The following is a 26,728-nucleotide window of genomic DNA, read 5'->3' on the forward strand; positions in this document are numbered from 1 at the left end:
AGATCAGAGCGACAGGACAGAAGATCCCTGTGAATCCCGTGACCCTGCGAGAGACACCCCACATTTAGAGCAGCAGCTGGAAACGAGCAGGAAACAGATGCGTCCAGTTTCTGTGCTAAACTCAAACCAATGACTTCAGTATTTCTTAAGTGTTTTCACTGCCAAGTCCTTGTTTTAAACATCCCTTCACTTCTCTACTATAGTGACTGGTCCTGCTGATCATGTAAATTAAAAACAAACAAACAAAGGAAGCACATAACCATCATGTAGCTGAGTTTTTACATGTGTGCATCTGCAGGGCAAAGAGGTAGGCCAAAGCTTTGCTGAGCCAGCTGAGCAGGAGAATAAAAGCAATGAACACAGTTGTGGTGAGATGTTTACGTACACTCGTCGTGGGCGTAAATGTCGTAGTAGTTTCAGGTGGTTTCTTTGAACTTCTTTTTTTGCAAGGTGGAATGATCGTATAGGTCCAACAATTAGTCTTTTAAATTGACAAGGCAGGGTCACTTCTAGTTAGTCATCATGACTAAGTGCTGCTGGTAGTTTCTCTTTGCAGAATAAAAAGCTTGTTTGACAGCACTCATTGGATTGACACATACTAACACTGGAGACCCAAACCAGCACCAGTGTCCACAGTGAAGCCGGTTTTAAATCGCCATGGACCGAGTGGGTGCCGACCGCGAAAGAAGCCCCTGCTCCAAAACTGACACCTTCAAACTCGACTCAAATTTGGAGTTGCCCTCTTGGACAAACCAAATGCCTTCTGGAGAAAAGTTTGATGGCCAGTCGAGACAAAGACTGAGCTATTTGTCCACAATAATAAGAGGAGTAAATGTGCAGCTTTCAGCCATCGAGTATGGTGGTGGTAGCATTATGCTCTGGGGCTGTTTTGCTACTGGTGGTACTGGTACATTGCACAAAGTGGATGGAATAGGATAAAACTTGGATGTTCCAGCAGGACAATGATCCCGATCCACAACTGATTTAGGAGTGGATAAAGGCAGCTAACATTAAATTTCTCGAAACGGCCTAACCCAGGCTCGGCCAACGCCAGGCCTCGAGGGACGGTGTCCTGCAGGTTTTAGATCTCACCCTGGGTCTACACACCTGAATCAAATGAGTATTTCATTACCAGGCCTCTGGAGAACTTTAAGACATGTTGAGGAGGTAATTTAGCCATTTAAATCAGCTGTGATGAATTAAGGACACATCTAAAACCTGCAGGACACCGGCCCCCGAGGCCTGGGTTTGGACACCACTGGTCTACCCAAAGACCTGACCGCAATCCTGCTTTTAAAGCCAGGTTAAAGCCAGAAACAAACCAATTTACCAAACAATTCAAAGAGTGGTCAAATAAGGGACATTTAACCAAATATTAGTGGTTATATTATATCTATGTATACATTTCACCCTGTGTGGACTAGAAAAAAGGCTAAATAAATTCAAACTTATGCACCCGGTTCTTGTTTTTTAAAGTAATTAAAGATAGATGTTATCATTCCACCCCAGAAAAAAAAAAAAACAGTTCAAAGAAATAATTATAAACCTAAATTACCAAGACACTCATGGCCATGATGACCGTAAACTTCTGACCACAACTGTACTTACTCAGTTTTAATAAGCAAATCATGCTTTCAAAATAAAGCGAATAAGTTTCTGATTAGATTTTAGCGCACACATGTGGTTTCTCTGGTGCACGTCTTTATATTTAAAACAAATCCATGCACAAATCAAAGGACTGTGGTTAAACTGATCCTTTACACATAAAACGTCCCTTTGAATCAGTAGCTGCTTCCTGTCTGGTGGGGAGCAGATGGCAAAGCAAACCCAGGTGGACACACCCATCTTATACCCAAACCCCCAACTGTGCCACACAAACAGCAGGTTAGAGTGTAAATGTACAACCCGACACACACCCCGACAAACGCTCCTCGCATACACACACACACACACACACACACACACACACACACACACACACACACAGAGCGACAAACACATGCACACAGGATCCTACCAATAGGAGCCGCTTATCCCAGGTAGGCACCTGAATCAAAGGGGATAGAAGAGGTTGAGGTACAACTTCCTTTTCCTATCACTTCACCTGTTTGTGAAGCTTTTTTTAATTTTGATTTTTAAGTGAAACCAAAAAATAAAATAAAATAAAATAAAAGCAGGAGTGTATACTCCATCTGTACCAGAAACCATTATTTGTTCTACACATGTGAGAAGTTTCCTGCCACGTTTTCTTGGCGGTGTTGGATTAAAATGACTGTACTATCATTATGTGACATCAGAATATTACGGTCACATCTAGGGATGGGTATAGTTTAGGTTTTATCCGATACCGGTGCCAAACCGGTACTTTTGAAACGGTGCCGGTGCTTAAAGAATGGAGAACACAAAATTGGTCCAAAAACCTCTCATGTTCAGCTGTTTTTTTGTAAAAAGATAACAATGCTAGCCTTTTCTGCAGCTATGGGGCATATATGGTATCACTCTTGGCTGGAAGCAGTGCTTAAACAATGGAAAAAACACAAACTTTGTCCAAAAACCTCTCATGTTTAACTGTTTTCCACTTTTTCTTTGGTCATTTTAGCCTTTTAGGCCAGGGTGAAGGGAGTATCTGCCATCAAACAAGAAGACAGCCGCATGTAGCTATGATGATGTTTGCTAGTTCACCTTACATGCATTAATGTAATAACGTGGTTAGCCTACTCAACGTAAATTACACACGAACAACATTAAGCTACTCACGCAGAGAAGAACGGCTGCTGCTGCATCATCATCCGTCATCATTTCTGCTACACTGGCAGGCTACGGGCCAGGACTCTCCTCTTCGGGTTTTTGGGGGATGTTGCTAACTCCGGGTCCGATAACAGGCAACCCACGCACAGTAGATGTGCTCGGTGTGAGGTCTCGCTGCAAGCTATCAAATACGGCGCATTTCTCGGCTTTAAAAAAAAAAAAAAAAAAAACGCTATGCGTCGCCAGGTGTTTCATCAGATTTGAGGTGTTACCTCCTTTGCACAGTATCACAGTATCAGCTTAAAGCACTTGTTGCAGGCTGCTGAGTTTGCATATTTTGCTGTGAAGTACAGCCAGACTTTTGACCGCTTCGCCTTGGACATTTTTAATCTGTAGCTCTGCTCTAAAAGAACGTACGTACCTGGCCCCGCCCACTATCCTCGGAAACGTAAAATGATTGGCTAGAATCTAAAGTGTATCACAGCTCAGGAAAAAAAAGCACCGAAATGTGCGCTGCTTTTCGGTCTGGTTACTACCGTTTATGTCAGAACACCGGTACCCATCCCTAGTCACATCAATATCTTTGTTATACAGAAATAAAAACTATATATTTTGCTTGATACCTCAAAGAAGTCTGCTTTTATCTTACAGCTGATTTCTTACTGTGGCTCAATACACTGGTTAGGCAGCTTGTTTCTGACACTGAAAACAATCATTTTGTGTTTCATAAGTAAAAGTTTGGAGTTATTGTTTCAATATTTTTACTTATTTGAAGTTATTTTCTAAAATTTTAGTTTTCTTCTTAGAAGTAAATCCAAAGACGAGACTTTTTAAAATCTTGTTATCTGCCAAATTTTTTTGACATAAGCTCTTTTTTTCATTGTTTATCAGCAAGAATTCCCGCTACTACAGTAGTTGCACTCTGTGTCAAAGACTTTTATTTTGAAAGTCAGAAACAGGAAGAAGCCCATGCATACAAATAAATGAGGTTTCTGGTACAGTTCAGGGCATAACAATCAGCACCACGTACCTGGGTTACTGGAGCCGTCATCAATGAACTTTAAGTCTGTGTCAGTTGTGTCTGGGGACTGAAAGAAATAAAAAGAGACTCTTATTAACAGGGACTGACTCTGGGGTTTAATAGCGTGTAGCCCAGGGGAAGCCTTCACCAGGTGAGTAGTGGGGCTGGCAAGGTAGGAGACTGTCAGGAAACATGTCAGCTGCTCTCTGCAGTTTAGCAGGCAGCACTGAAGCTCCTAATCTGTCAGAGCCACAAAGCCAGAGTACATCTACTCAACTACTCCCCCCAGGAGAAACGGGCGTGTTAAAGAAGAGGGCGCCGATTAAGTCATTGGCGTCGAGGTTTCTTGTGTCAGGTGGACACACCCACAAAAGAGAGGACAAACAGAGAAACAGCACTAATGCATCGATGCACAACGGGGAAAAAACAAAGAAAAAAAACAAGCAGAACTGTAAGGAGTCATCTGTTGCTTAATTTGAATTAAATTGATCATGCTTGGAAGTGAATTATCTATTTATTCACTCTACACAAAGAATTTAATGTGTCACTCAACTGAAGCCGACACACATGACAGGCTCAGACGTTTTTCAGATGATGCACAAACACAGACTTAGCTGTGGTTGGAGTTATTCCATGATACGAGCTGTGAAGGCTTCCCTTTATATCTCCACTCCACTTTAGGAGGCGGGGGACTCAACCAATCAGTGTACAACGCATTCTTCTGTTCGGCCGGATAATACGCTTGACTTAAATACAGCTGCGACGTAGACATCATGTAAATTTCATTTTAAAAGCTACTGAATTTGTCTGCAGGGATCGAAGACAGTATACACTGATCAGAGATAACATTATGATATAGAAGCAGGAAAGATGGGCAAATGTAAGGATTTGAGTTTGAAAGGACAAAATTTTGCTGGCTAACCGACTGGGTCAGAGGATCTCTAAAACTGCAGCTATTGTCGGGTGTTCCCAGTCTGCAAGGTCGTGGGCAGCAAAGTCTCACTGAGCACGTGGGGAGCATAGGCCTGTCAGATCCAACCCTCATCTGTGACATCTTGTTTCAAAAAAGGTAAAAATCATTGCCTGACACTTCAAAATTGGAATTTGCTTTATATTAAGTATATATATATTATATACTGCAGTGGAGGGTTCAGTTCACAGCCACTATAAAGTCAAGGAATAACTACAACTGCGAATAATTTGTTCTCTGTGAAGATTAAAGATAGGTTTGGAAACCCCCGAAGGCTTAAACGACCGTGCAGGAAACAAACAAACTGAAAATTTTTGTAATATCCATAAATATCCCAGAATCCCAGACAGCGGTGTCACAGACGACGGATATTCGACTCAGAAATAAACGACCACTTGCAAACAAGCGCTGCTGCTCCACCTCTACACCAAGATTCCCCTGCTTCTCCCCTCTCTTCCTCCACACGGGAGGAAATTAACTCTTCCCCAAACAGACGGATACAAACGGAACCGTTATCCTCTTGAGAGCACAGAAGATCAGCGGATGAGATGAGATGAGCGCAGATGAGAGGAAATGTCAAGAAGGACATGTCATTCTTCTGCATGATGTTCAACCCATGCGTGGAACAAGACAACTGATGGCAGTGAGTGTGAGAGTGAATAAGATACAGAGTTTTCCACCCAGGTTAGTGGGATCAAAGACCTCTCTGCATCCCAGCAGCTGCTGAGCGTTAATGTTTGCGACCGATTAGTTGGCTGCGAGATAGATAGATGTGAATGGATACAGCTAAAGATGCTGTTACATTTGTGAGTCACAGGTGTGAGGCAGGAAGGGAGGGAGGGAGGCTGATGTGGTGTGCTGTTATTTAGATTAAAAGTCCGCCTTCATTGTGCAGGTGAGAGTTAGTGAGCCACACCACGAATAGGAGAGAGAGCACGGATCGATGACTGAGCGACAACCTAGACTGCAGTCACAGGGAGGCCTCCGGATTAACAGAAACTAGACGGAAGAGGCAGCACGGGAAAGCCAGGGAAGGGAGGGAGGGAGGAGGAGGAGGCTTGATGCCTCCGGAGATCGGCATGCAGCCAATACCTGGATGTCGTATACGGGTTTGGAAGAAGGAATGGCAGCAAACTGTCGGTAGTCAAACTTCTTTGTTGACACGGACTAGAAGGATAGCAAACAGGAATGAGCAGAGGGAGAAGAGGGGAAATAAGGGAAACAAAAGAGAGGAAAATGGAGGAAGTGGGACAAAGTATAGAAAGGAGAAAACACAGCGGAAGAGGGGAAAAAGTCAGGGAATAAGAGGAAAAGACAGAATAAAATGGAAGAGGGAGAGTGGAGGGCAGAGAGGCAAATGGGTGATTTAAACAGCCAGCTGTGGCATTGATGGGAGAGCAGTGTGTGTGTTTTCAGCTCTGATTGGATAGAGTGGCAATGAGCAAGATGGTGGATTCATGTCAATGTATTTTGATGCAAATGTACCTCTTCCAGCTTGTGAACAAACGAGCCTGACGGTTTCCTTTATTCAATTAAATCACACTGTAAAGTAAGTGTTACAGCTTTTTTTTTTTTAAATATTATGATGACTCAAGCTCTCCAAGTCAGTACAAACTAGCAAGTGGGGGAAAAAAACAACAATTAAATCAGTCAATAAGAAACTGAAATTCAGGATTAAATCTTACCAGCCTGCCGGGCGAGGTTAATCCTCGAGGACTGAGCTCTGCTAAACAGACAAAGAAATGTACTTGAGCAGGTAGAAAAAAAGGGTGGAAAATGAGCTTTTTAGGTGAAAAGACAAACACAGTTTCCTTTAGCAGCAGCTTCTTACCCTCCATAGGAGTGGGAGAGGGTGTTGGTGCAGGCGAGGGTGACTCTGTCAGTTGATCTAGTGTCCCACGTTTCTTCCCGTCCCGAGACTTGGCGATGACCATCTGAGCCTTCAGTGCATCCTGCTCCAGAGACTTCATTCTGCAGGAGGAACGACCGCAATCAAAAAAATATTCAAAGGCATTTAATAAAGTCCAACTTTTAAGAAATAGGGAGACAAAAAACTGACACCGTCTCTCTCTCACACACATATATGCACACCACTACGGGTGGGTGCAGGCCAATCACTGCTATTTTTGGGGTGTTCCTTGTCCTGGTTTGCTGGGATTAAAAAAAAATAAAATAAAATAAATGTAATTTCAAAGCAAAAATTAAGGATGCACTCCAGGAAAAGGGACCACCTACTGCTAGTAGGCGTACCCTCAGCTCACAGAAAGCTTGCGTACTTACTGCGGATCGCGTGTTAGTAACAGTACAAAAAGAACAGCAAGGCACAAATGAAAACGAAGAGTTCTGCAGAACGAGGGTGGAAGACAAGACAGAGAAAAGAAAAGAGAGGCGGGAACCAAAAGGAGCTGGAGATGAGAAACAGCAGAGACGTGCAGAAGCAGTACGGCACTGGAAAGGCAGCGGAAGCACTGTCAGTGTTGCTGCGAGTGCTTGCTTGGACCTTTCCGAACTCGGCCTCTAGCAAAGTACCCCAAATATCAAAGCACCCCAGCACAACCCCACGATGCCGTGCATCTGGCCCTGGCGGCCGGGGCCGAGGAGCAGACCTGAGCTGGGAGGCTGCAGAGGAGGAGGTAGAGGAGGAAGTGGGGGGCTGGGGTGCCGCGGCCGTGCCCTGAGATGCCCTCACTCGGGCCTGGTAGAGCCTCTTAGCCAGGTCCTGCTCATACTGCCTAACATCCTCCTCTAGGCCATAGGGCCTGTGCCCCACAAGGTCACAGAGAGAGGGAGGGAGTGGAATAAAAAAAGTGTACGCCAGGATGACGGAGGAATGTGGAGGACAGGAAGAAAGGCACACAGACAAAGAGAAGAAAACCAAAGAATGGAAGGTAAAACACCAATATAAGTAGGAGAGCCAGAAATGATAAATAAGACAATTTTTAGACACAGTAACAGTGAGACAGAGACAGACCACACACGCAGGATAGTCACTAAACTAAATCTACCGAGAATTTACGTTTGCTTTGACATAAAGTAACTTCTTGAAGCCTTTTATTTACTAGCTTGACAAACTGTAACAGGAAACGTGGGACAGAAGTGTCTCTAACCCTAAAGAATTTGCAACTATAAAAGTCTGGTCTGATCCTTGGTTTCCTTCGGTACGCATTTTTCTTTGCGTGTGGATGCTGCCGTCTTCCAAAGTTACCATCCAAGTTAAGTCTCCTGTTACTCAAAAACTGCTGAAATAAATCCACAAATCGAGGTTTAGCCCTGAAAGCATTACATTCTACTTATTTTATTATCCTTGCTTAACGTGTGGCATGGTTGTATTACCGTGCTGCCCTCCACATTGCTCTCTTCTCGGCTTCCAGGGCTCGTTTCTCTGCAGGGGACAGGTCCTTGTCAGGTGCCACGGCCAGCTCGGGGCTCTGCATACGAAGTCTCTCTTGGTGTCTGCGCTCTGCTTTGGCTGTTCGGATGGGAGCTGCTGACTCCCCGGGGTAGGCTGGGACGAGACTGATGGGATAGATGGGTGCAGTTAGTTTGGTTTCTAGGCTTTGAACTCTGAACCCACTCAGTCATCAGAGGGAGAAATTGAAAATTCTGCAGCTTAAACTGACCACCGCACTGGGAGGATGATGCGAGGAGTGTGATCAGTGGCTAACAGCAGGTAAACATGTTGTCCTGTGTGTTGTAATTACCCAGTCATTGAGTTGGGCCTCTGCTCCAGCCTGAAGCTGTCCTCCAATGAATTCCTCTGAGAGTCTCCCTTGCCATCTACTGAAGAAGGCCTTCATGCAAAACGAACAATTAGTCTTCAGTGTGCGGAAGAAAGTGTAAAGAAAAATAGATTCGTCTAACACAGCTTCTCACCCTGAGCTGTAGTTTGGCGGTGTGGAGCAGTGCTGCGATGGGGTGGACACCGGCTCCACTTTGTACTCCACTCCATCCAGCAACACCTTTCCGGTGGCCTTCATCTGTGCCACCTGCTTGGCCAGGTCCTCCTCATCCTCATCCTCGTCGTCATCATCCAGTAAGTACTCCCGCGCTCGCTGCTCAAACTTCCTCTCTGGTAACAGATTATCATGTAAACACACTCCACTGATTTGAACACATTCCTTAGCTGCATGTGGCTAAGAAGGACACTCAGGAAACAAACCTTCTTCCTCCCTCATCTTCTTGAGGTCATCCTCCCCGACGAGGGAGACTCGAGGCTTGGGTTTTTCTGGCGTCTGTTGCTTCACGTCGATCTCAAAGTACTTCTGTCTATCCCTGAAAGAGCGCTGCTCTGGGCTGTGCTTACCACCAAATACTGGGCTCTGTGGCATCAAAATCAGGACAAAATGAACAAAATTAGAAGCGATAAATGCTGAAATTAGAGCGCTTGCATTTTTCCCTACTGAAAAAGCAATTATATTATAATAACATTCGTATAGTGCTGCAGATTGAATGCTGAAGTCTGCACGAGTCAGCATTGTTGCACATCAGGTTCCTTCGTCTCTAAATCTATAAAGGTTTTTGGTTAGATGCTTGAAATAAGATGTCTGGTTAACGTCACAGTTCCACAGATTTTATTCTAAAATATACAACACCCCAGTAAATATCCCACAGAGAAGTGGCTAAATGAGACGACAAGAACTTTTAAAGTTATTACAATGAACACAGGAGGTTAGTGATTGTGGTGAAATTCAGGTCATGCAGCTGTGGTTTAGTTCTCTTCCACCCCGTGTTTGCACTTTAAGTTGTTGCAATTGCATTTATGCTTCAAAATCATAACAGTGGTGTCAACTTGTGGAAAATTATCCCGCTGAATAGGGCTGTTCGATATAACGATATATATCGGATGACGATATAAAAACATCTATCGTTTCATTTTACGCTATCGTTTGTTTGGTGGTGTCGCAAAATAAACTTTTTACGGCAATATTTTTTCATCGTTTTGATGGTCACTGTAGTGGCTATATTAATTTCGTAAAGTTCTCTCTTTCTCTTATATTTAATATAACCACACTACGGACAGACAAGCGCCTGTTTTTATGCGTTGTCGTTAGCAACAACGACGGTAACAGCATCGCGTGTCCGCTTGTTTATGTTCCACATAAACCTTTCACAATAAAGCTCAAGATCCCGTTGAGGCTTTTCAAAATAAACTAAATCACGTGAAAGAGCAGATTATTTACGGATGAGAATTTTAAAAAAGCCGCCAGGTGCTAAAAATTAGACCTTAGACTCAAACGTTAGAACAGGCTTTTCCCCGCAGCACGCCGTGTAATAAATACTCACAAAGAAAACGGCGGCCGTTACAACTTATGTCAAAAAATGTATAGTTTCATGCATCGGTTAAAACACTCGACTCCAGCTACATGACGCGCAGCTGGAAACACTTCCCGCAAGTCGAGCTGCCCGAGATTCACATAATTTACAGAAAATGTTAAATTTTTGTGATTTATATCGTTATCAGACGATAGAATTCTTATATCGGGATATGAGATTTTGGTCATATCGCACAGCCCTACTGCTGAACAGAACAAATGTTAGAGTTCGTTTTCTGTGATAACGCAAAAGCACAAGGAAAACAAAACAAACAAAAAAAAAAACCTCTGGTGTCTGGGAAGATGTTAAATGCAGGATCATCTACACATAGAAAGTCCTCGCAGCACTAATTCCGACTAATTAAAGCTGCAGAGACATTCGCAAGAAGGTCAAAAGATGTCGTTAAAGATGCAAGAAAAGCATCTCAGACCAAGGAGGACGAAAAAAGAACAGCCATAAAATATTACCCAGCACCATTAAGCTGCATCACATCAAATAACTGACGCTCCCAATTCCTGACAGAAGTAGCATAGTTGTCTCCAACCTGTAGGAGCACAGACCCCACCACCGGTCAAGCCAAGCACATGAGCACAGGGATGCTCTAGCTGTGTTGGAGGCGGTGGGTACCTGCAGGTCCATGGAAGGCGTGGAGCGGCGCGGCACTGCTGCAAAGCTCATATACTCACGACGGTCTGATAAGAGGGGTTGCCGAGGGGAGACCTTGCCGGTCAGACCCTCGCCAGCTCCCTCCCGACCATCGGTGTCATCAAACACCTCGTTGTTCAAATCAGGCTGAAAAGGCCACACAGGTCATCACCAGATGATCAGTGCAGCACGCTTTGAGCAGATGTGCAAAGCTACAGCTTCAATACTCACATCTTAAACACCATATTGACCCAAATATAATGAAACTGTAGAGGGGGACTTTTAGAAACTAAATGTCTAGAAACAACTGCTGTCTTTATTTTCTGGTCAACGTGGTACAGCAGACACCTGTGATATGTTTACTCACCTCTGGAGAAGGTTGCTTTGGTTGGAAGTTGTTCCTTGTGCCATAAAGGTCCTGTTGGTAGTGCAAGAAATGAGTGTTAGCAACATGAAGGACACAAAAATGACTCAGGACTTAAATGACTACAGAGGACAGGCAGACCGATTAACAGATACACAGGACGTACAGGAGTCAGCACACCCCCCTGCAATATCACGTCAAATGATTGAAAAGTGTAACTACATTGCTAATAAGATGAACAATGAAAAACAAACACAGTAGAGTGTGATCGCTGAGACAGAACTCAGCACACCTGGGATTTTTAAGGAAGTGAAAACCTTGTTGTCCACTTTGATCACAAGGTGATGCCACAGGTTGCCTCCCACTAGGCCCTGGTGGGAGGCAACTTATCTCCAGAACAATTGCTATAGTCACAAAGTCTGGTGAAGGTTTGCAAATAACTGTCAGCCGATTTCTAAATACAGACAGAAACTACAGAAAATGTTTTATAAAAATCCCACAATCGTGTACATTTGTACATTTAACAGTTCAACTGAGTACTGAACAGCAGCCTTATAACTGCGTTCAATGTGTGCTCTTTTGTTGACATTTAGTGTTTGCATGTTAGGTTAATTATGCTACATAGTTTCAAGAAGACCAAGTTTGGGTGACCTTCATCCCATGAGGCACTTTATGAAGCACCCTGCTGGGTAATAAACCATCTCTATGTACAATTCATCACTAATGTTACAATATATATTTATATTAATTTAGTTTGCAAACCACAACTGGCAAAAACTATTCAGTTAATTTCAATTTAATTTATATAGCATCACATCACAACAATAGTTGCCTCAAGGTGTTAAAGACCCTCCAATAATACAAAGAAAACAGACAAAACCCCAACAATCATATGACCTATAAGGCGCTGATAGACCACCTATGAGCAAGCGGAGAAATTTCCAGCACAACCAGGCTCAGGGAGGCAATCAGTCAGGGATGAAAAACTACTTTGCTAAAGGACAGAGACAATGCACTTTTTAATCATTTGACATTTAAGCGATATTGCACAGGGGTGTAATATATTTTTAAATAAATGTGACTGAATATTGGTACACGAGCCACACATGAACGGATGGATGGATCGAGAGTCAACACCAATATGACAGATGATGGCAACGAAGGCATTCCACACGTCACAGCACGTCACAGGCCCCCCCCAACAAGGCGCAGGCTTCACTTAGCGCAGCCTGCTCCAGTCAGGAGGATGCGGCACGAGACCAACCAGGCAGCACAGCATGCTTGTGTTGTTGTAGTGACCCGGTTGAGTCCGGACAGCACGGCCTACCTGCGGCGGCTCCAGCACTGCCAGTGAGCGAGGCACGGCGGCAAACGCCTTGTATGCCTGCTTGACATTCATGGGAAACTCGTCGGGCGAGGAGGGGGAGGGGGCGCGAGGCTGCAGCGTGGGGAGGGGGTCACGGAGGGAGGGTGGGAGAGGTCGATATGGTAAAGGAGGCGGGGGGGAGGACAGACAGACGGAGACATGGACGAGAGGACAGACTATGAAAAAAACCAGCAACGTTGAAGAAGACTGTGGAGGAGAACAGGTGAAGAGCATGGCAGCTGGTTTCATGTGAGAGAGGAGGGAGTATGCCAAAAAAGACAGACAGTAGGGCTTGGAGAGTTCAAAGCAATGGAAGATTTCTCCCGTCAATGAGCAACTTTATAAAACAATCAGGAAGACGTGAGATGAAATCATAGGTTCATCAGTATTTTCTGATCCACTTGAGCTACTTGCCGATAAAATGAAATGAGCGAGGCGGTTAACTTTTAGGAGTTATCCTGGGTCGAGTCTTCAGGTAGAGCTCAAATAATTACAACCTCAAGATGTGCCCGAGGCTGAACACACTCAGCCCCCCTGTGCACTCAAACACTTCAGATTTGGTTTTAACTTCTTTGGAACCTCATTTGTGTGCCATAATTACCTGTAACTGCTGCACTTTTTTAGTATTATTACTATCATTATTTTTTAGGCTGTGTAGTCACAGCATGTGGCACGGACGCCAACAGCAGAGAGAGAGAGAACAGCCCTACGTGGTGGTGAGGGGTCTTACAGAGGTCTGGGAGTTGAAGGGGGAGGGGCCATGCTGAAAGGGGTTGGGGCTGTGGCCGTCTGGTGTGGCGGGCGAGTTGCTGGGCCGAACACGCCCCACTGGCTGGATGGCACCTGGTCGCGTCTGGAAGGAAAACAAATATTGATAGTAAAATAAAAGTGAACTGTTGCTTGAGTTGATGAAGTTTAATTAGAATGAATGAAAAGTGGGTGGAGTTGATGAGTGAAATACATCTGAGCATGTCTGCAGATTTTATAGAACATAATTAACATCAAGCTCCGCCTCCTCCAGAGCTACTTCAGGCATGGCAATTCTGAGCACCTAAAGAGACTTTAAGGGTCTGTTTAGCACTTTAGCATGCATTACTATACTGGCTAGACTGTATGTATGAAATATATATGTTTAGATTTTAGACTTTATTTAACTGTTCCTGGGAAATAATTCCATCACTTTAGCACCCACCTGTATAGTAACCAGTAGGCTATCAAATACAAGACCATAAATAGCTTCATATATGTGGTTAAACGGACACAAACTGGACTCTACTCTTATACTGCAAAATACATCATCCTAAAACCGCTATTTCTGAGCTCTGGAGACACTCACTGATGATGAGGGGTTGTCCTTGACAGTGGGAGTGGAGGTGTAATGAATATTTGCCTGCAACGAAAATTAAAACAAAGCCATGACAATGACACAGAAATGCATGGATCAGCAGCACAGTGAATAAAATCACTAAATGTAAACTTAAGGGGCTTTTTTAGGATGATGCCAGGCCACATAAAGACACTCTTCAGAAAACTCGAAGCTACCAGAGTTTACCTTGAGCTAATATGATCACCAAATGTGGGACAGCGGTCGTAATATGCAACGCAGATTGATAAAGCTCAAGGGGGGAACAAAAACGATCACCCAGTGAGAAGATATTAAGCCATAGCTGGTCAGTAGATCTATTTCTCCAGTCTGCATGAGGCAAACCATGAGTAATCAGCTGGCTGCGGAGAAGCAGTCACATGCTTTTCAGACCACTCAGCTAGTTATGTTTTACTGTCAGAGAGCTCAGAGCAGCGTGAGCTAAAAAAGAAATCCAGGCCAGCGCTGAAAGGGCCGCATGCCCCACTTACGAAGCGGGTCTCCCTGCCTGCACACAGGGAGCTGTTGGAGGAGTGGTGGCTGGGCTAAGGGTGGGAGGAGAGGTCAAAGTGTCAAATACCTCCTCTAAAGAGCTACAAGTGACTCATGGAAAAGGGATAAAAAAATAAATAAATTAAAAAAAATTGGTATGAGAGCAGGCGATAAATAATAGAAGAGCTGGGTTTAAGAGCCGCTTACCGGTTGGATAGTAGGAGAGTAAGGGGCTTCCCTGATTGGGCTTTCCGTCCTGGTGAAATCAGAGGAAGGCGCCTGGAAAAACAAAAAGTAAGGACACAAATTTAACAGCCGCTCAGTTTCACTGAAAACACAGAGCAGAAAACAAAACAAAAACAAAAAACTGTTTAGTCCAGCTGTGAATTTACGCCTCCCTAAACATGCGCTTTTCTGTGCCGTGCTCCTTCGTGACCCTCCTCCTCCTCACAGCTGTCGGCTCAGACATTCCAGTCGATCCTCATCACAGACTCACAAATACCTCACGAGGTGCCACAAGCTCTGTGCTCACAGTAAAAACATGCAACTGTTCAGCTGGTTATTATTAAAACAGGATTAATATGAATGAATTGGCCAAAGAGCGTCCTAGAGAGAAAAAAAAATTCTTTCACATGAATCATCCAACTGAGAGTATTTATCTCAGAGTGCAGCTTTCTGTTAACACACCATGCTGCCTCCACACCACACTCAGGCGGGCGTCTCTCTTGCCTTGCTGAACAGCCAGGGCTGCAGCTGCCCCTGTCTGCCGTAGCCCACCGGAGGCCCCGACAGGATCTGCTCTCCAGGAGGAAGACCTTTTCCTCTGCGATTAGCCACCAAGAAAGGGTTCTCGCTGAAGCAAATCGACTGAGAGTCCACCAGGCACTCCTCTTCTTCAGGTGCAAGGGATGAATTAAGAGGTGTCGTGGAGCCAGTACTCTGGGGGGTGGAGGTCCCATCAGGGGAGAAATGGGATCCTTGAAGATAGCTGGGGTCTGAGTTCAGACTGGAGCTGGACTCAGGGTCCAAGTGGCTGAGGGACTTAGACGGTTCATCTAAACCAAAGCCTAGGGGCTTTAAAGGAGCTGTGTACTGGGCCTGCACGGGGGCCTCCATAGGATCAGTCAGAGTGACAGAAAACTGCACAGCAGCAGAGGAAAGAGGGGGACAGACAGACAGTAAACCAGTGACAGGAACTCCAGAATACAGAGAAGAAAGGAAGCTGCTCTCAGTTAGATTAAACGACAAAACAAGTTGATTACCACCTCAATTCCCTCCTCACAGGTTTGGCTGTTCTCACTAAAGTTACTGCAGAGACCAAGGGGCACCAATTTCAACAGCAGAAAACTAAATTTGTAACTCTAAAACTTTAACTGTATGTGATCTCAGGTACACTCACTGAACACCCCCCCCCCCCAGGCTAACTGGTTTTTGCAGGTACTGGAAGTGCAATGATCTTCTCTTCATCTTTAATTTCCCTCCAATAGAAGTGCCAACTTAACAGCTCCATAAAAAACATTAGTGGCCTGTTTGTAGGACTTCAACTATTATTTTCAAAATATTACAGATTAATCTCCCAGTTACAGGTACACCAGATGGGTCATGACTGGTTTATAAACAATAATAAAAATGCCAGTTTTTTAAATTTTAAATGCGTAACTTTTGATAGGATTAAACTTACAGGATAAGATGCACTTATATTGATCAATTCTAACCCTTAAAGCCGCCAATCAAATAGATTTTTCTATTAAATATTTGCTATTAAACCCTAAAAGGACTTTGGATTAGGGCTTAGTCATTTAAGCCCTGCTTTTGATCCTGAACTCATTGTTAGTTAGAAAGAACTGGATGAAGATGCTGTTTATGGTGAATGACCCAACGGGCCAGTCGTTAGAAGATTAAACTGAATGAAAACACAAAGAAACACATAATTTTCTGCTTGTGTAATGAGATATATATTATATTCATTGTGCTTAAATAGAAGGTTGCATGAATGACTCATTTGTCATCAAAATATTTTAACATTATGACCACAAAAAAAATTAATAAAGATACTAAAACTCGCTTTTTAGGGTCAGCTTGAAACTAATTAAGTACAATCAATACAATATGTGGACACTGAATACGTACATTCATGTAGTATCTGATACGTTCTCTAAAACGTGAGATGAGCTCGACAGAGAAGCGTCTTGGTGCTAAAAAAAAAGAGTCCCTCGCCTCACTAAATCTTTCCCGAAGCCTTTAAGATACGTTTCCCAGCGGCCATCATTCAAGACTCGCCGCAGCCCACACTCCTAGCATGTGCTTTAAATAAACATTATCAGACCAGTGAGACATTCGGGCTCCAGCACACCTTCAGCTCCTCCTGTACTTAACAGTGACGACTACTGCTCGTGTCACAGCTGAGAGAATACGCAGCTTTTAAACCAACGTTCACTCTGAAACTGAATCTCGGCCATGTTCTGTTTCACATACTTAAGACCTTAAAATCGTTAAAAATCTTCAGGTCAGTTCAGACAAACTGCAGTGGAATTTATCCCACATGGCCTTGACATGTCTGGTGATAATCGAAATAGCCACACTAAGAATACAGCGAGCATTGTGAAGCAGCAAGGCAGCTCTGTACTGTCAGAGTCGGCGCTGCGATGAGGATCAGCGAGGTGGAATGTGAACGAGTGCCCTTTTGGCACTGACACCGACTGCGAGGGACAGCTGGGGCCGGGCTGTGACAGAGCAAAGTCAGGCTGCTCGTTCGCCGGCATGCCAACGCGCTGAGCTGTCTGGGAAGTCCAAAGCAACCTGGGAACTGAAGCGTTTAAACACTTCAGTCACGGCTTTAAGTGAATGCCATGAATCAGTAACAGAAAGCAGAGTCTGAAGTGCCAGAACAAAATTTATGGAAAATGTTTTCTGTGTAAAATTAAATGATAGCTCCATTAATCAGGATTTGGGATGTCCTTAAAAACCAAATACATATTTACCAATAAAAAGTTTTACTAACAGAAAGTATCAGATTATCTTAAATGACATCTGAATGGGTCTAACACATTTTTAGTCAGGAATTTCTGGAGTACAACACTACTAGTTTTCCCTACTCTAAAAATTTGGATCGGTTAGGGCCGTTAATAGGATACGTTAGGCAACATCACCAAAAATTGATGTCAAATATAAACGTCAAAATTCAACCTTTGTAAACCTGAGTTAAAAATCGGGATGAACTTCTTGGAAAATTCTAGGAATTTGGTTAAACCACCCTTTTTATTTTTATTTTAGAAAGGTTTTATTATGAAGGAACAGTAGAGAGAGGTTGATTTAAACACCAACAAATGGGAAATACAACCCTGTCTTCACACTCAGTTCCAATAAAACAAGGCCCTCTATACATTTATCTATTGGCAGTTTAGCAGGTTGCTCTCAGGTCTGAATCTCAACTTCTTATAAATCACATCTTGTATCACTAATATTTAAGCAGCACCTGTTCTTTTGTTGAAACATTTTTACAACAAAGCGGTGCTATGAAGCACACCCACTTGTGTTTCACCATCAAAATCAGGGCTTATGAGATGCTAACCCCTTCAATTTAAAATATTGGTCCACTATGAGTGTAACTAACCAACAAGCTGTTCTTACAGTACAGTCTGAACAGGACCACGTGTGCAGAGCAGCTCTAGCACACAGAGCAGGAACAGCTGCAGACAATATGTAGGTTAAGTTCTACTCTCACAGGTTACTGAGAAAAAGCCTGTACTGCTGCTAATTTACAACTTTCACACATAGCTGCATTATTAATGCAAATTATTTAACATTTGCTGTTTAAAAAATGTTTTTAAACAACCATATTACAGACAAAATTGGATTAAAATAAGACTGACGAGAGAACAGACAGGACAGAAAGACTCAGAAAAAACAGAAAACAGAGTCGCTTTAAATCTTTAAACTTCCTCCAGTTAAACTCGTTATACTCACTGTAGGACGGTAAAAGCACAGAGCTCTATGTTCACTCAAACGTATTCCCCTTAAGACTGGGAACTCAAACCGAAACACTTGTCTTTTCCTCTTAGGCGACACCCCCCGTCCGCCAGCATCCCACCCACCCGGGAGACTCCATCCAATTCAGAACCAGATGCTGGTTTAAAATATCACAGATAGGCCAGTTGATAGTGGACAGCTGTCCCCTTTCCAGTATCTCACCAGCTCCCCCTCTCGCACTTGCAGAATACAAAGACTGACTTCGGGCTTTGCCTTCTTCCATTCCCAAAATCTTCTGCACTTTTTTCTTTTAGTCTTTCGTTTGTGATTCTTCCCGGATTACTTTAGTCTTCCCGTAAGACTCTTCATTTACTTCTGCTCTTGTTGTGTGTTGTGCAGTCAAGGTTTAGTCTTCAGCAATGTTGACTTGCGGTGAAGATCATGGAGGTGTTAAGTTCTCATAGAGGTCCAGCTGACTGACGCTGGGTCTATTCTGAGCTTTTAAAGAGACTTCCTGCATGGGCCGCTCCCAAAATGCTGACTCAAGAAGACTGCTTTCTTTTTACAAACTCTGAAAAGTAAAAATCAGACAAACATGAAGTAAAACTCACCCTGCTGACCTTCTGCAGACTCGTGGTGGGCAGCGCAGCTAGCGTTTTGTAGTCGAGCTTTAGCGGTCCAGTGCCAATGCTCTGATGGGAAATAAACAGACCCAGAGGTAAGACGGTCTGCACTGAAGTTTAGTTTACAAAGAGCAGGTGGTCACATAACAAATACAAGAAATCAAGCGAAAGATCAATACTGGCACTTTCTGTATGTCTCACTGTGAGTGATTTTCCTACTCTATAGTCTTAAAAGTTTTCCAGCTGTGCATGACAATTTAAACACATGTAATTGATGTCTAATATCAAAGGAAACCTCAGGGTTGTTGCATAATCTATCATTATATGTAGACTAGACGATCAAATATGTTCAGCTGAAATAGCAGCTGTAAAAGTTTTATAAAGCTTAAATAAGCCTTCAAATCTGTGGATTGGGTTATTGTTTGATCAGTACGTGAAATAGCACAGCTCCACAAATAATGTTAACAGCTATAATATCCTTCTGCGGAAAAAGGTAGCAACCCTCAGACTAGCATCAGCCTTTTAGAGCTGAAACAGCTTCGTATAGGAGTTTTATTTCCATTAAATTTGCTTTTTTTATAGCAATACTTTTTTTTTTCCCTTTCATAACACTACATCTCTTCTTTCTGAGACATTTCTTGTTGGATTTCCAGTGTGATTAAAGTCATTTACCTTACCTAGAGTTCAATTTAATGAGTGGGCAACGGCTGCTCAGTCCCTCATACCAAAAAGTGCTTCACAGTCAGTATTTGACCTCACTCACAGTAGATTTTCCTTAAAGTGAAACGCTTTAGTTTAAATGTTTAGAGATCTTTTTTTAAAGCGCTTTTTTAAAGATGCTGAAGAGCAAAGAGAAATCCAGAACTCAGATGAGGTTTAATAAGCCTAATTCCAGGGTTTTTAAATCACCTGCACTGATCTGGAACTCCTGACTCTAAATGTATAAATGTGAACGTTTCATAAATCTAAGGGTGGTTTTTCCATGAGATTGAGTTGTTTTTAAGGATTTAAATTTTTTAAAAATTGAAACTAAAAGTCAAAAAGAAGACTGGGAATTTCCTCTTTTTTCCTTTAGGAGCTGCTTCAATTATGATTTAAGTGTTTGTACCCTTTGTTTGGTTACATTTGCAGGTGGACACTTATCAGGGCACCTCCAGCACAACTATTCCAATTTAAAGTGGGTCCCTTAAAAAAAGAAAATGTATAAAAGTTTAAGACACATTTATTTAGCATTTGTGTCTAAACTGCAGACAGGAAGTTCACCCGAGGACCTGCTGATGAGGAGTATCTCACCTCAGTCTCCTCTTCTAGCAGGCGAGTTGCCTCCTCACGCTCCAAGCGCATTCGCTCCTTCACCAAGAGAGGAAGGGGAGGAAGAGGAGAAGTACAGAGGGGAAGACACACAGTCACACACAGCCACACAGTAATGCGATGAGGGTTGAAATAAAGAGGAAGACGAGGAAAGTAGTGTTAGAGAGAAGAGAAACAACAGTGAGGAAAGTGGTATGGAGATGGAATGATTGGATGATTTTGGATCATACATAACGCACCAAAGGTAGAGGATAGGTGAAAAAAAGAAACAGAAGGGAAAGAAAGGATAGAACCCACACACATTAAAAAGTATTCTATTCATCGGCTATAGGAGCAGAAAAAGCATGCAAGGTGGGACATTGCAGGAACAGTTCTGTCAAACATGATGCCCACACAGGGTGCAGAGGGGAAGCTTCATTCACCCGGTAACAGGCAAACGTGAGGATGTGACTCTAACTCCACCCTGCAGACCCAGTATAATTTCTTTTCAGCTATACTGCCACAGAAAAACTGAGTTTTCTTGCATTGATTCATCTTCATCAATCTGCTCTCTACCTTTCCCAAAACAAATGATTTTCAATTTCACTTACCACTTTCTCCATCTCTTCTCGCTCCCACTGTGATGTCTCTCTCACCATCTCAGACTCCTGACGAAGACCAACATTTAACCTTACAATGCTAAAAGCTACTGTTCATCATGTAAAGCTCAGCAGAGGCAATTCAGTTTCTGTAAATAAGCCCTGGCAAACGTGGTTACGGCTAAACGTGTGCAGAGAAACAGCAGAAACATGGCATTCAATAAACCAGCAGACCCTGCATTCCTTTAGAACGGGCAGCCTCCCAAAAACTAATCTGGACAAAATAAACAACTGGGCTGGCGCATTCTGGCCGCTCCGATAGAAAGATGGGTACGTGCGGCGTGCATGCCCAGAATGAGTAAATCTGTACAACTCCACTTGCTAACACCAAACTGCTGTGGAAGCACTGTGCTGGTGTGGCAGAATTGCTGAATAAAACATCCGATTCACAGGTTGCGCTGAATGGCAGCGGCTTTGGTTAGTACACCAGCTTTGCACTGCACTTATGTGGATCTGCTGGATCTTTAAGGAGCCTCAAAAGTGCATTCTGCATGTTAAAATCAACACCATCAGTACCTGACCTTAAGTACATCAGTGATAGCAATGTAATGAAAAAATGAAGCTCATGCACAAGTGAAAAAATCTGCAGCTTCTCAAGCAGCAAAATGAACTTCAAATCATAGACCATATATTAAAGAATGAAGCCACTGTGTTGCCACCAGATGGTTAGTGAATCCTGCTGTGAAGGCGCAGGATGTTTGGAAGCTGGAGTTAAAGAGTGAGTCGAAACTGAGGGACACTGCATGGTTATAACGTAGCAATGCATCTGAAGCATGTCCTGCTTCATTATCCTAATTTATGATTCTATTGGAAGCATAATTTGGTAGGTGCGCATTATGCGCCATTGCCTGTTTATTCATCACGGAGTATTTGGAGACAAGTGTGTGTCTTCTATGCAAACTAGAGGCAACCACACCAATCTGGTAGTGACTAAAACGATAACAACAAGGTTAAAGGTTTTGTTCAATGCCCTCTTTGAAATCGATTTCACATGGCATAAGCCAGTAACCTCGCTCAGATCTACCAACTCTAGATCTGAGCGACTGTGGTCTTAGCAGATAACACTCTGCCCTCTCATCCATATAAGTTCACTTTTAGATTCACCAGCTAAACCGCTAAACTTTGAGCGTAAGGAGTGCAAAAATCAATGTTGTAGTGGCCATCTTTTATATATAGTTTATGTATAGAAGTTAAAATGTACACTTGTAGTAAAAACACACCTTCTGTATTATTTCCATCTCCTCTGGGCTCAGGTCTCGGTCTATAGAAGAGATGCTCTCCATACTGTTCTTTCGCACAATACCGGTTGCAAATGGGTTGGCAATGATACCTGGAGATGCCTGAAAACCAACACAGAGTACAGTTTAAACCTTTGAAAATGGAGATGTTTTTAACTGAAAGCTATAGTTCTACTTAAACACTCAAGCCAGGTACATGATAAAAGGGAATATACATTAGCTGATATAAAGACAGAACGATCAGAGGTTTGGTAAGTTCCTGCTGTACATAATAAACTGTACATATCCAAATCTGACTGTTCATGCCATCTCACCTCCACTGCAGCCACTTTGCCAGGGTCAAAGCCATCACAAACCAGCATGACCAGAGAGTCCCCGACAGCACGGAGCACTCGCACCGCCTCCGTGTGCGTCATCCCCAGCAGGCTGTGGTTGTTCACCTCGAGAATTCGCATGCCAACCTGCAGTCGCCCGTCCCTTGCCGCTGCGCCGGTCGAACTTACCTGCAGAAAACAGTCAAAAATGTGAGCATGTTCACATTTCTCATGTTGATAATAACCTCAATTAAAGCTGAGTCGTGCCAAGATGTGTTGCTTTGGATTGCTAAAGAACCTTTGAGATGAAGATGCCCTCATCTGTGGGGTCAAAAGGATTTCCAGCATGACCCTTGGCCCCTCCGCGAATGCTGATACCAAGTTTCTCTCCAGGCTGCTTCTGGATCATGATTTCCTGCATTCCCGGCGGTGAAGGGTCCCGCCGTACCAACATACGGATCTCCTGCTTGTTGGCCAGCAAGGCCCGCACAGCTTCCTGGTGTGTGGCATGTCGCAGGTCAATGCTGTTCACCTCTAATATCCGGTCGCCAACACGGAGCCCACATTGACTTGCCAACCCATGAGGAATCACCTGAAGAAATGAGGTGAAGTCACGGAGTCATGCAACAGGAGATGTCAGTCACTTTCAGGAGATGAAAGTGTAAGAATACACCTGTTTTACAGTAATACCTTTGAGATGAACACCCCAGGTTCATTGATACCAAAAGGGTGGCTGGCATGGTCGCTGCCTCCTACAATACTCAGGCCTAGAGGGCCTCCAGACTTCACCAGGGTAACTTCCTGTTAGGATTAGGTTAGATTGGCTTTAGCAGAAGATTTGAAAAATAATTTAAAGCCTGAATGTAAAGACGACGACTCAAACATCACAAGTCAAATCTACATCTGTTATAGTCTAATAAATATCAAAAACAACTTTCTATTTAATAACACCATTAGTGCTTTATTGACAGCTACTAACTACTCAAGCCTTCATACCATACACCATCTTCTCTGGAACTGGACAGCAATAAGGATAAGGCGAGGCCACATAAACAAGCATTAACACTGAGTGCTTCAATGACGTTTCTACAGCAATGGCTACTAAAACGACTAAACAAAAACCAAAACTATTCGACACACAAGTCAGTCCTCGAATTCTCACCTCGATGGGATACTCGTCCTCCATCCGGCTCAGATGGTTCCCGAGGCTTTCCTCGTCCTGGTCTGGAGAATCTGATGGTTCTGGGGGTGGAGGGGAGTGGGCTCGTGCCCGGGTCTGACCTGGAGAGCCCCCTGGTGCATTCAAGTCACGCTCCACCAGGAGGGCGATGGTGGGGGAGGTGCCGGTAAGGAGCGCTACTGCCTGGTCATGCCTGGCCTCTGTCATGTCTACACCATTGATCTGGATTCACAGTAAAACCAACCGCGGAGGGTGTCAGCCCACCAGGACGCTCCCACTGGTCATTTGCTACTCATAGGATGAATCTTTGACAACAAACCCAGCCTGCCAACAGTCGTTTCTCATCGCTCTCTCCATTCATTACCCAAAATGAAAACTGAATGTTTAAGTTCTAAACCGATCTGATTTGTAATTCTGAGATTTTTCAAGTGCACCAAAGCGAGTTATTTAAAGAAGAACCAAACACCTACACAAAGCAGCAGGATCTTATACGGAAAGTGAGGGGTGCTGCAGGCAATTTAAGATGGCAGAGCGTCCCTGAGGGAGAAAAGCTGCAAGCAAGCAGAACTATTTTTCGTCAAACTGCCTGAAGTGAGCTCATGAATGCCCATGCTGCTATCTTTTCATGTAATCAGTTCAGCACTTCTTGCCTTTGTTTACTTAAAACTTCAGTGGAAGTGTGTAGCTTCTCCAAAATTGATCTTAAGTCCACAAAGGCAACAAGAAGTCGTCAGACACCACAGATTAACCATTTCATTACTGTTTATGTGTGTTTTAGGATCAAATAAATAGGGGTAGCTTTTAGGCATGCAGTCTAGTCCAAAGTGACAAGCAGAGGTCGGCACAGACCCGACAGTACCAGCTCTTACCACGGGCTGACACACTGCAGCTCCTGCTGTTGTGGTAACTCGTGTTCCACAAAATCAGCAGAGCAACAGGCTCAGCCCACTCCACCCCCAACACCATACCCACCACCAAGCAGGCAAGGAGATGTACTCAATGCATTAGTGAGCATGCACAACAGGAGAGCGTGAGAGAGGAAAAGAGAACCAAAGAGAAGCCAATGAAAGAAAAGAGGAAACCCAGAAAGAAGGCAAAGAGGACCATTCAGGAAGCTTTTCTGTGATTACAGAGAGCAGGAAGTGCAGTAAAGAAACAGATCTGATCATCATCAGTTCATTTACAGTAAATAACAAAGTGTGCAAATGTGCATGTGACCAGACAAAAACATGCGACAGAAGAGTTGCTAATACGCAGAAAGATACGGGAGCACAAAGCAAAGCTTGGAGTGGGATGAAAAGAAAGATCATGCAAAGGCTAAATGTTTTAATATTTAACTAAAGCAAATAAAAAATCTTCATCGAATCCAAATAGAGAATGACTTTCATATGAGGACCGTATCACTAACTCATGGACGTGATGTGTGAGATTTTGATGAGATAACCTTAATTCATATGCTCAGGATGGAAACACCATGTCAGTCACACAAAGCCTAAAACTGACTTATGAAAGCAGTGATGCTGGCACAAATGACACAGTTTCACAACAAAAATGGAACAAAATGCAACAAAAATGTCAAAAAGTAAATGCCGCATTTACCAGATGTAGGAAAAATGTTGTATCGCTGTTATTCTCACAACACAAAAACGATACCTAATTGTTTGGGATTCATGTCTAAACTTATTCCTGTTTGTAAAGAAAGCCCTGCTTTGATCACAGTCAACACTACAGTGTCCAGATGGAGAAGGATGGTAGTACTCACAGAGATCACCCTGTCGCCCACACGCAGCGTGCTGTCTTTGTGTGCCGCTCCGCCCTCTGCGATTCGAGAGATGTAGATTCCCTAAAACAAAACAAGACAAGGACGACTACTGATTTAAAACATTTCTGCACATTTGTAGATAACTTATTTTTTACTCAAACATTCTCATATACTGCAACTAACAACGGCATCATTCCGAACGATGGCTACAACAAACCACAGACCTATATGTAAACGCTCGCACTGAAAGAAAAACTGAATTTGTTTTCATGACTGCTGCAAAATTGACATAGTTCGACACATTAGCAGCCCACACTGCCAGACAACACACAAACAACCTCTACATATAACTGATTAACAGGTCAGCGCCAAATAGTTAAAACGCATTAAAAGCCTCGACTGCCAGCAGCTCGTTACAAAGTACGAGCGCTGAAACGCTGTCCCCTTTGCTCAGACACATTACACCGTTTGTACACCAATAAAAACCCAGCCTAGCTGCCAGCCTGTCCCACATGAACAGAATGTGTAAACAAATGCATGTGCAAAGTCTAGTGCACCAATTCACATCCACCAGGTGAGTCACTGCATCCACTTCAAAAGGCTTTTTGAAAGGGAGGAAAGACTTACAGTCAGACCCGCTTAAACCTTATGTTTATGACTCCTTCCCTCTTTGTGGGCTCCTGGAGCTGCTCGAGCTGCAGAGCAGCAGTGTGCTGGCCCAAATATACATATCCAAATTACAGCAGGCCTATCGAGTGTCAAGGCTGGCTATTCATATCGGCGTCTCCCAGGAGATGACTGTAAGCGCTGTGGCCAGAATAGACGGCGTTAAAAGACAGATTCGCTCTGACTGAGACTGTTACTGCAAACATGTGACTTCACTTCCTAACTTTCAAACCACACTTTTTGAAAACCCTTTTATTGATAGTATGAGGCACTGTCTGCAGTTTTGGATGTTTTTTTAAAATGTCTTTTTCCTCTATTCCCTTCTTCATTCCCCAGATTTGGACATTGACAGAAGGTTGCATACATCACACGAGTAAAATAAAGCAGCCATCACATCTCAATCTGAGGAACCAAACAACTCCCTCAAAGAACTGAGTCAGTTCAATGAAGTATTGTGTTAAATCATCTAAAGATGAATGACAGGAATACTTCTGTAATGCCATTTAACTGATTCAAACAGAGGACGCTCTGCTTGGATGTTTACACAAACTTGCATAATGAACTACAACATGATACAGATCTCAGACAAACATCTGTCCCTTGTGCTGCTTATTTTAACATCAGACATGACACTGTGATCTGATAGTCTCCTATCAGGCTAAATAAAACTCAGTTAAATATAAATTACTCTTACCTTTAAGGTTTACTTAACTATAATTTCAGTGGGCAGGTCAACTACGAGGGA

The 26,728-nt window shown here is 43.4% G+C and overlaps 1 protein-coding gene across 1 annotated transcript in view; it reads right to left on the reverse strand.

The window, feature by feature from the left end:
• The window catches only part of scrib (scribble planar cell polarity protein), a 78,745-nt gene that overhangs the window by 884 nt on the left and 51,133 nt on the right, over nt 1-26,728 (reverse strand). Inside the window, exons 20-42 of the mRNA XM_080864220.1 lie at nt 25,318-25,398; nt 23,538-23,777; nt 23,066-23,176; nt 22,674-22,967; nt 22,376-22,564; nt 22,044-22,163; nt 20,776-20,832; nt 18,863-18,943; nt 18,474-18,490; nt 18,249-18,384; nt 15,012-15,422; nt 14,490-14,561; nt 13,764-13,817; nt 13,158-13,280; nt 11,065-11,115; nt 8,899-9,058; nt 8,613-8,808; nt 8,441-8,530; nt 8,073-8,255; nt 6,571-6,710; nt 6,425-6,465; nt 5,832-5,906; nt 3,779-3,836 (exon numbers count right to left, since the gene is read on the reverse strand). Coding sequence (XP_080720346.1) covers nt 3,779-3,836; nt 5,832-5,906; nt 6,425-6,465; nt 6,571-6,710; nt 8,073-8,255; nt 8,441-8,530; nt 8,613-8,808; nt 8,899-9,058; nt 11,065-11,115; nt 13,158-13,280; nt 13,764-13,817; nt 14,490-14,561; nt 15,012-15,422; nt 18,249-18,384; nt 18,474-18,490; nt 18,863-18,943; nt 20,776-20,832; nt 22,044-22,163; nt 22,376-22,564; nt 22,674-22,967; nt 23,066-23,176; nt 23,538-23,777; nt 25,318-25,398 — 2,980 coding nt within the window. The remainder of the gene's footprint in view (nt 1-3,778; nt 3,837-5,831; nt 5,907-6,424; nt 6,466-6,570; nt 6,711-8,072; nt 8,256-8,440; nt 8,531-8,612; nt 8,809-8,898; nt 9,059-11,064; nt 11,116-13,157; nt 13,281-13,763; nt 13,818-14,489; nt 14,562-15,011; nt 15,423-18,248; nt 18,385-18,473; nt 18,491-18,862; nt 18,944-20,775; nt 20,833-22,043; nt 22,164-22,375; nt 22,565-22,673; nt 22,968-23,065; nt 23,177-23,537; nt 23,778-25,317; nt 25,399-26,728) is intronic.

This window comes from Rhamphochromis sp. 'chilingali', assembly GCF_963969265.1.
Source record: "Rhamphochromis sp. 'chilingali' genome assembly, chromosome: 18".
In the NCBI taxonomy this organism is placed as follows: Eukaryota; Metazoa; Chordata; class Actinopteri; order Cichliformes; family Cichlidae; genus Rhamphochromis; species Rhamphochromis sp. 'chilingali'.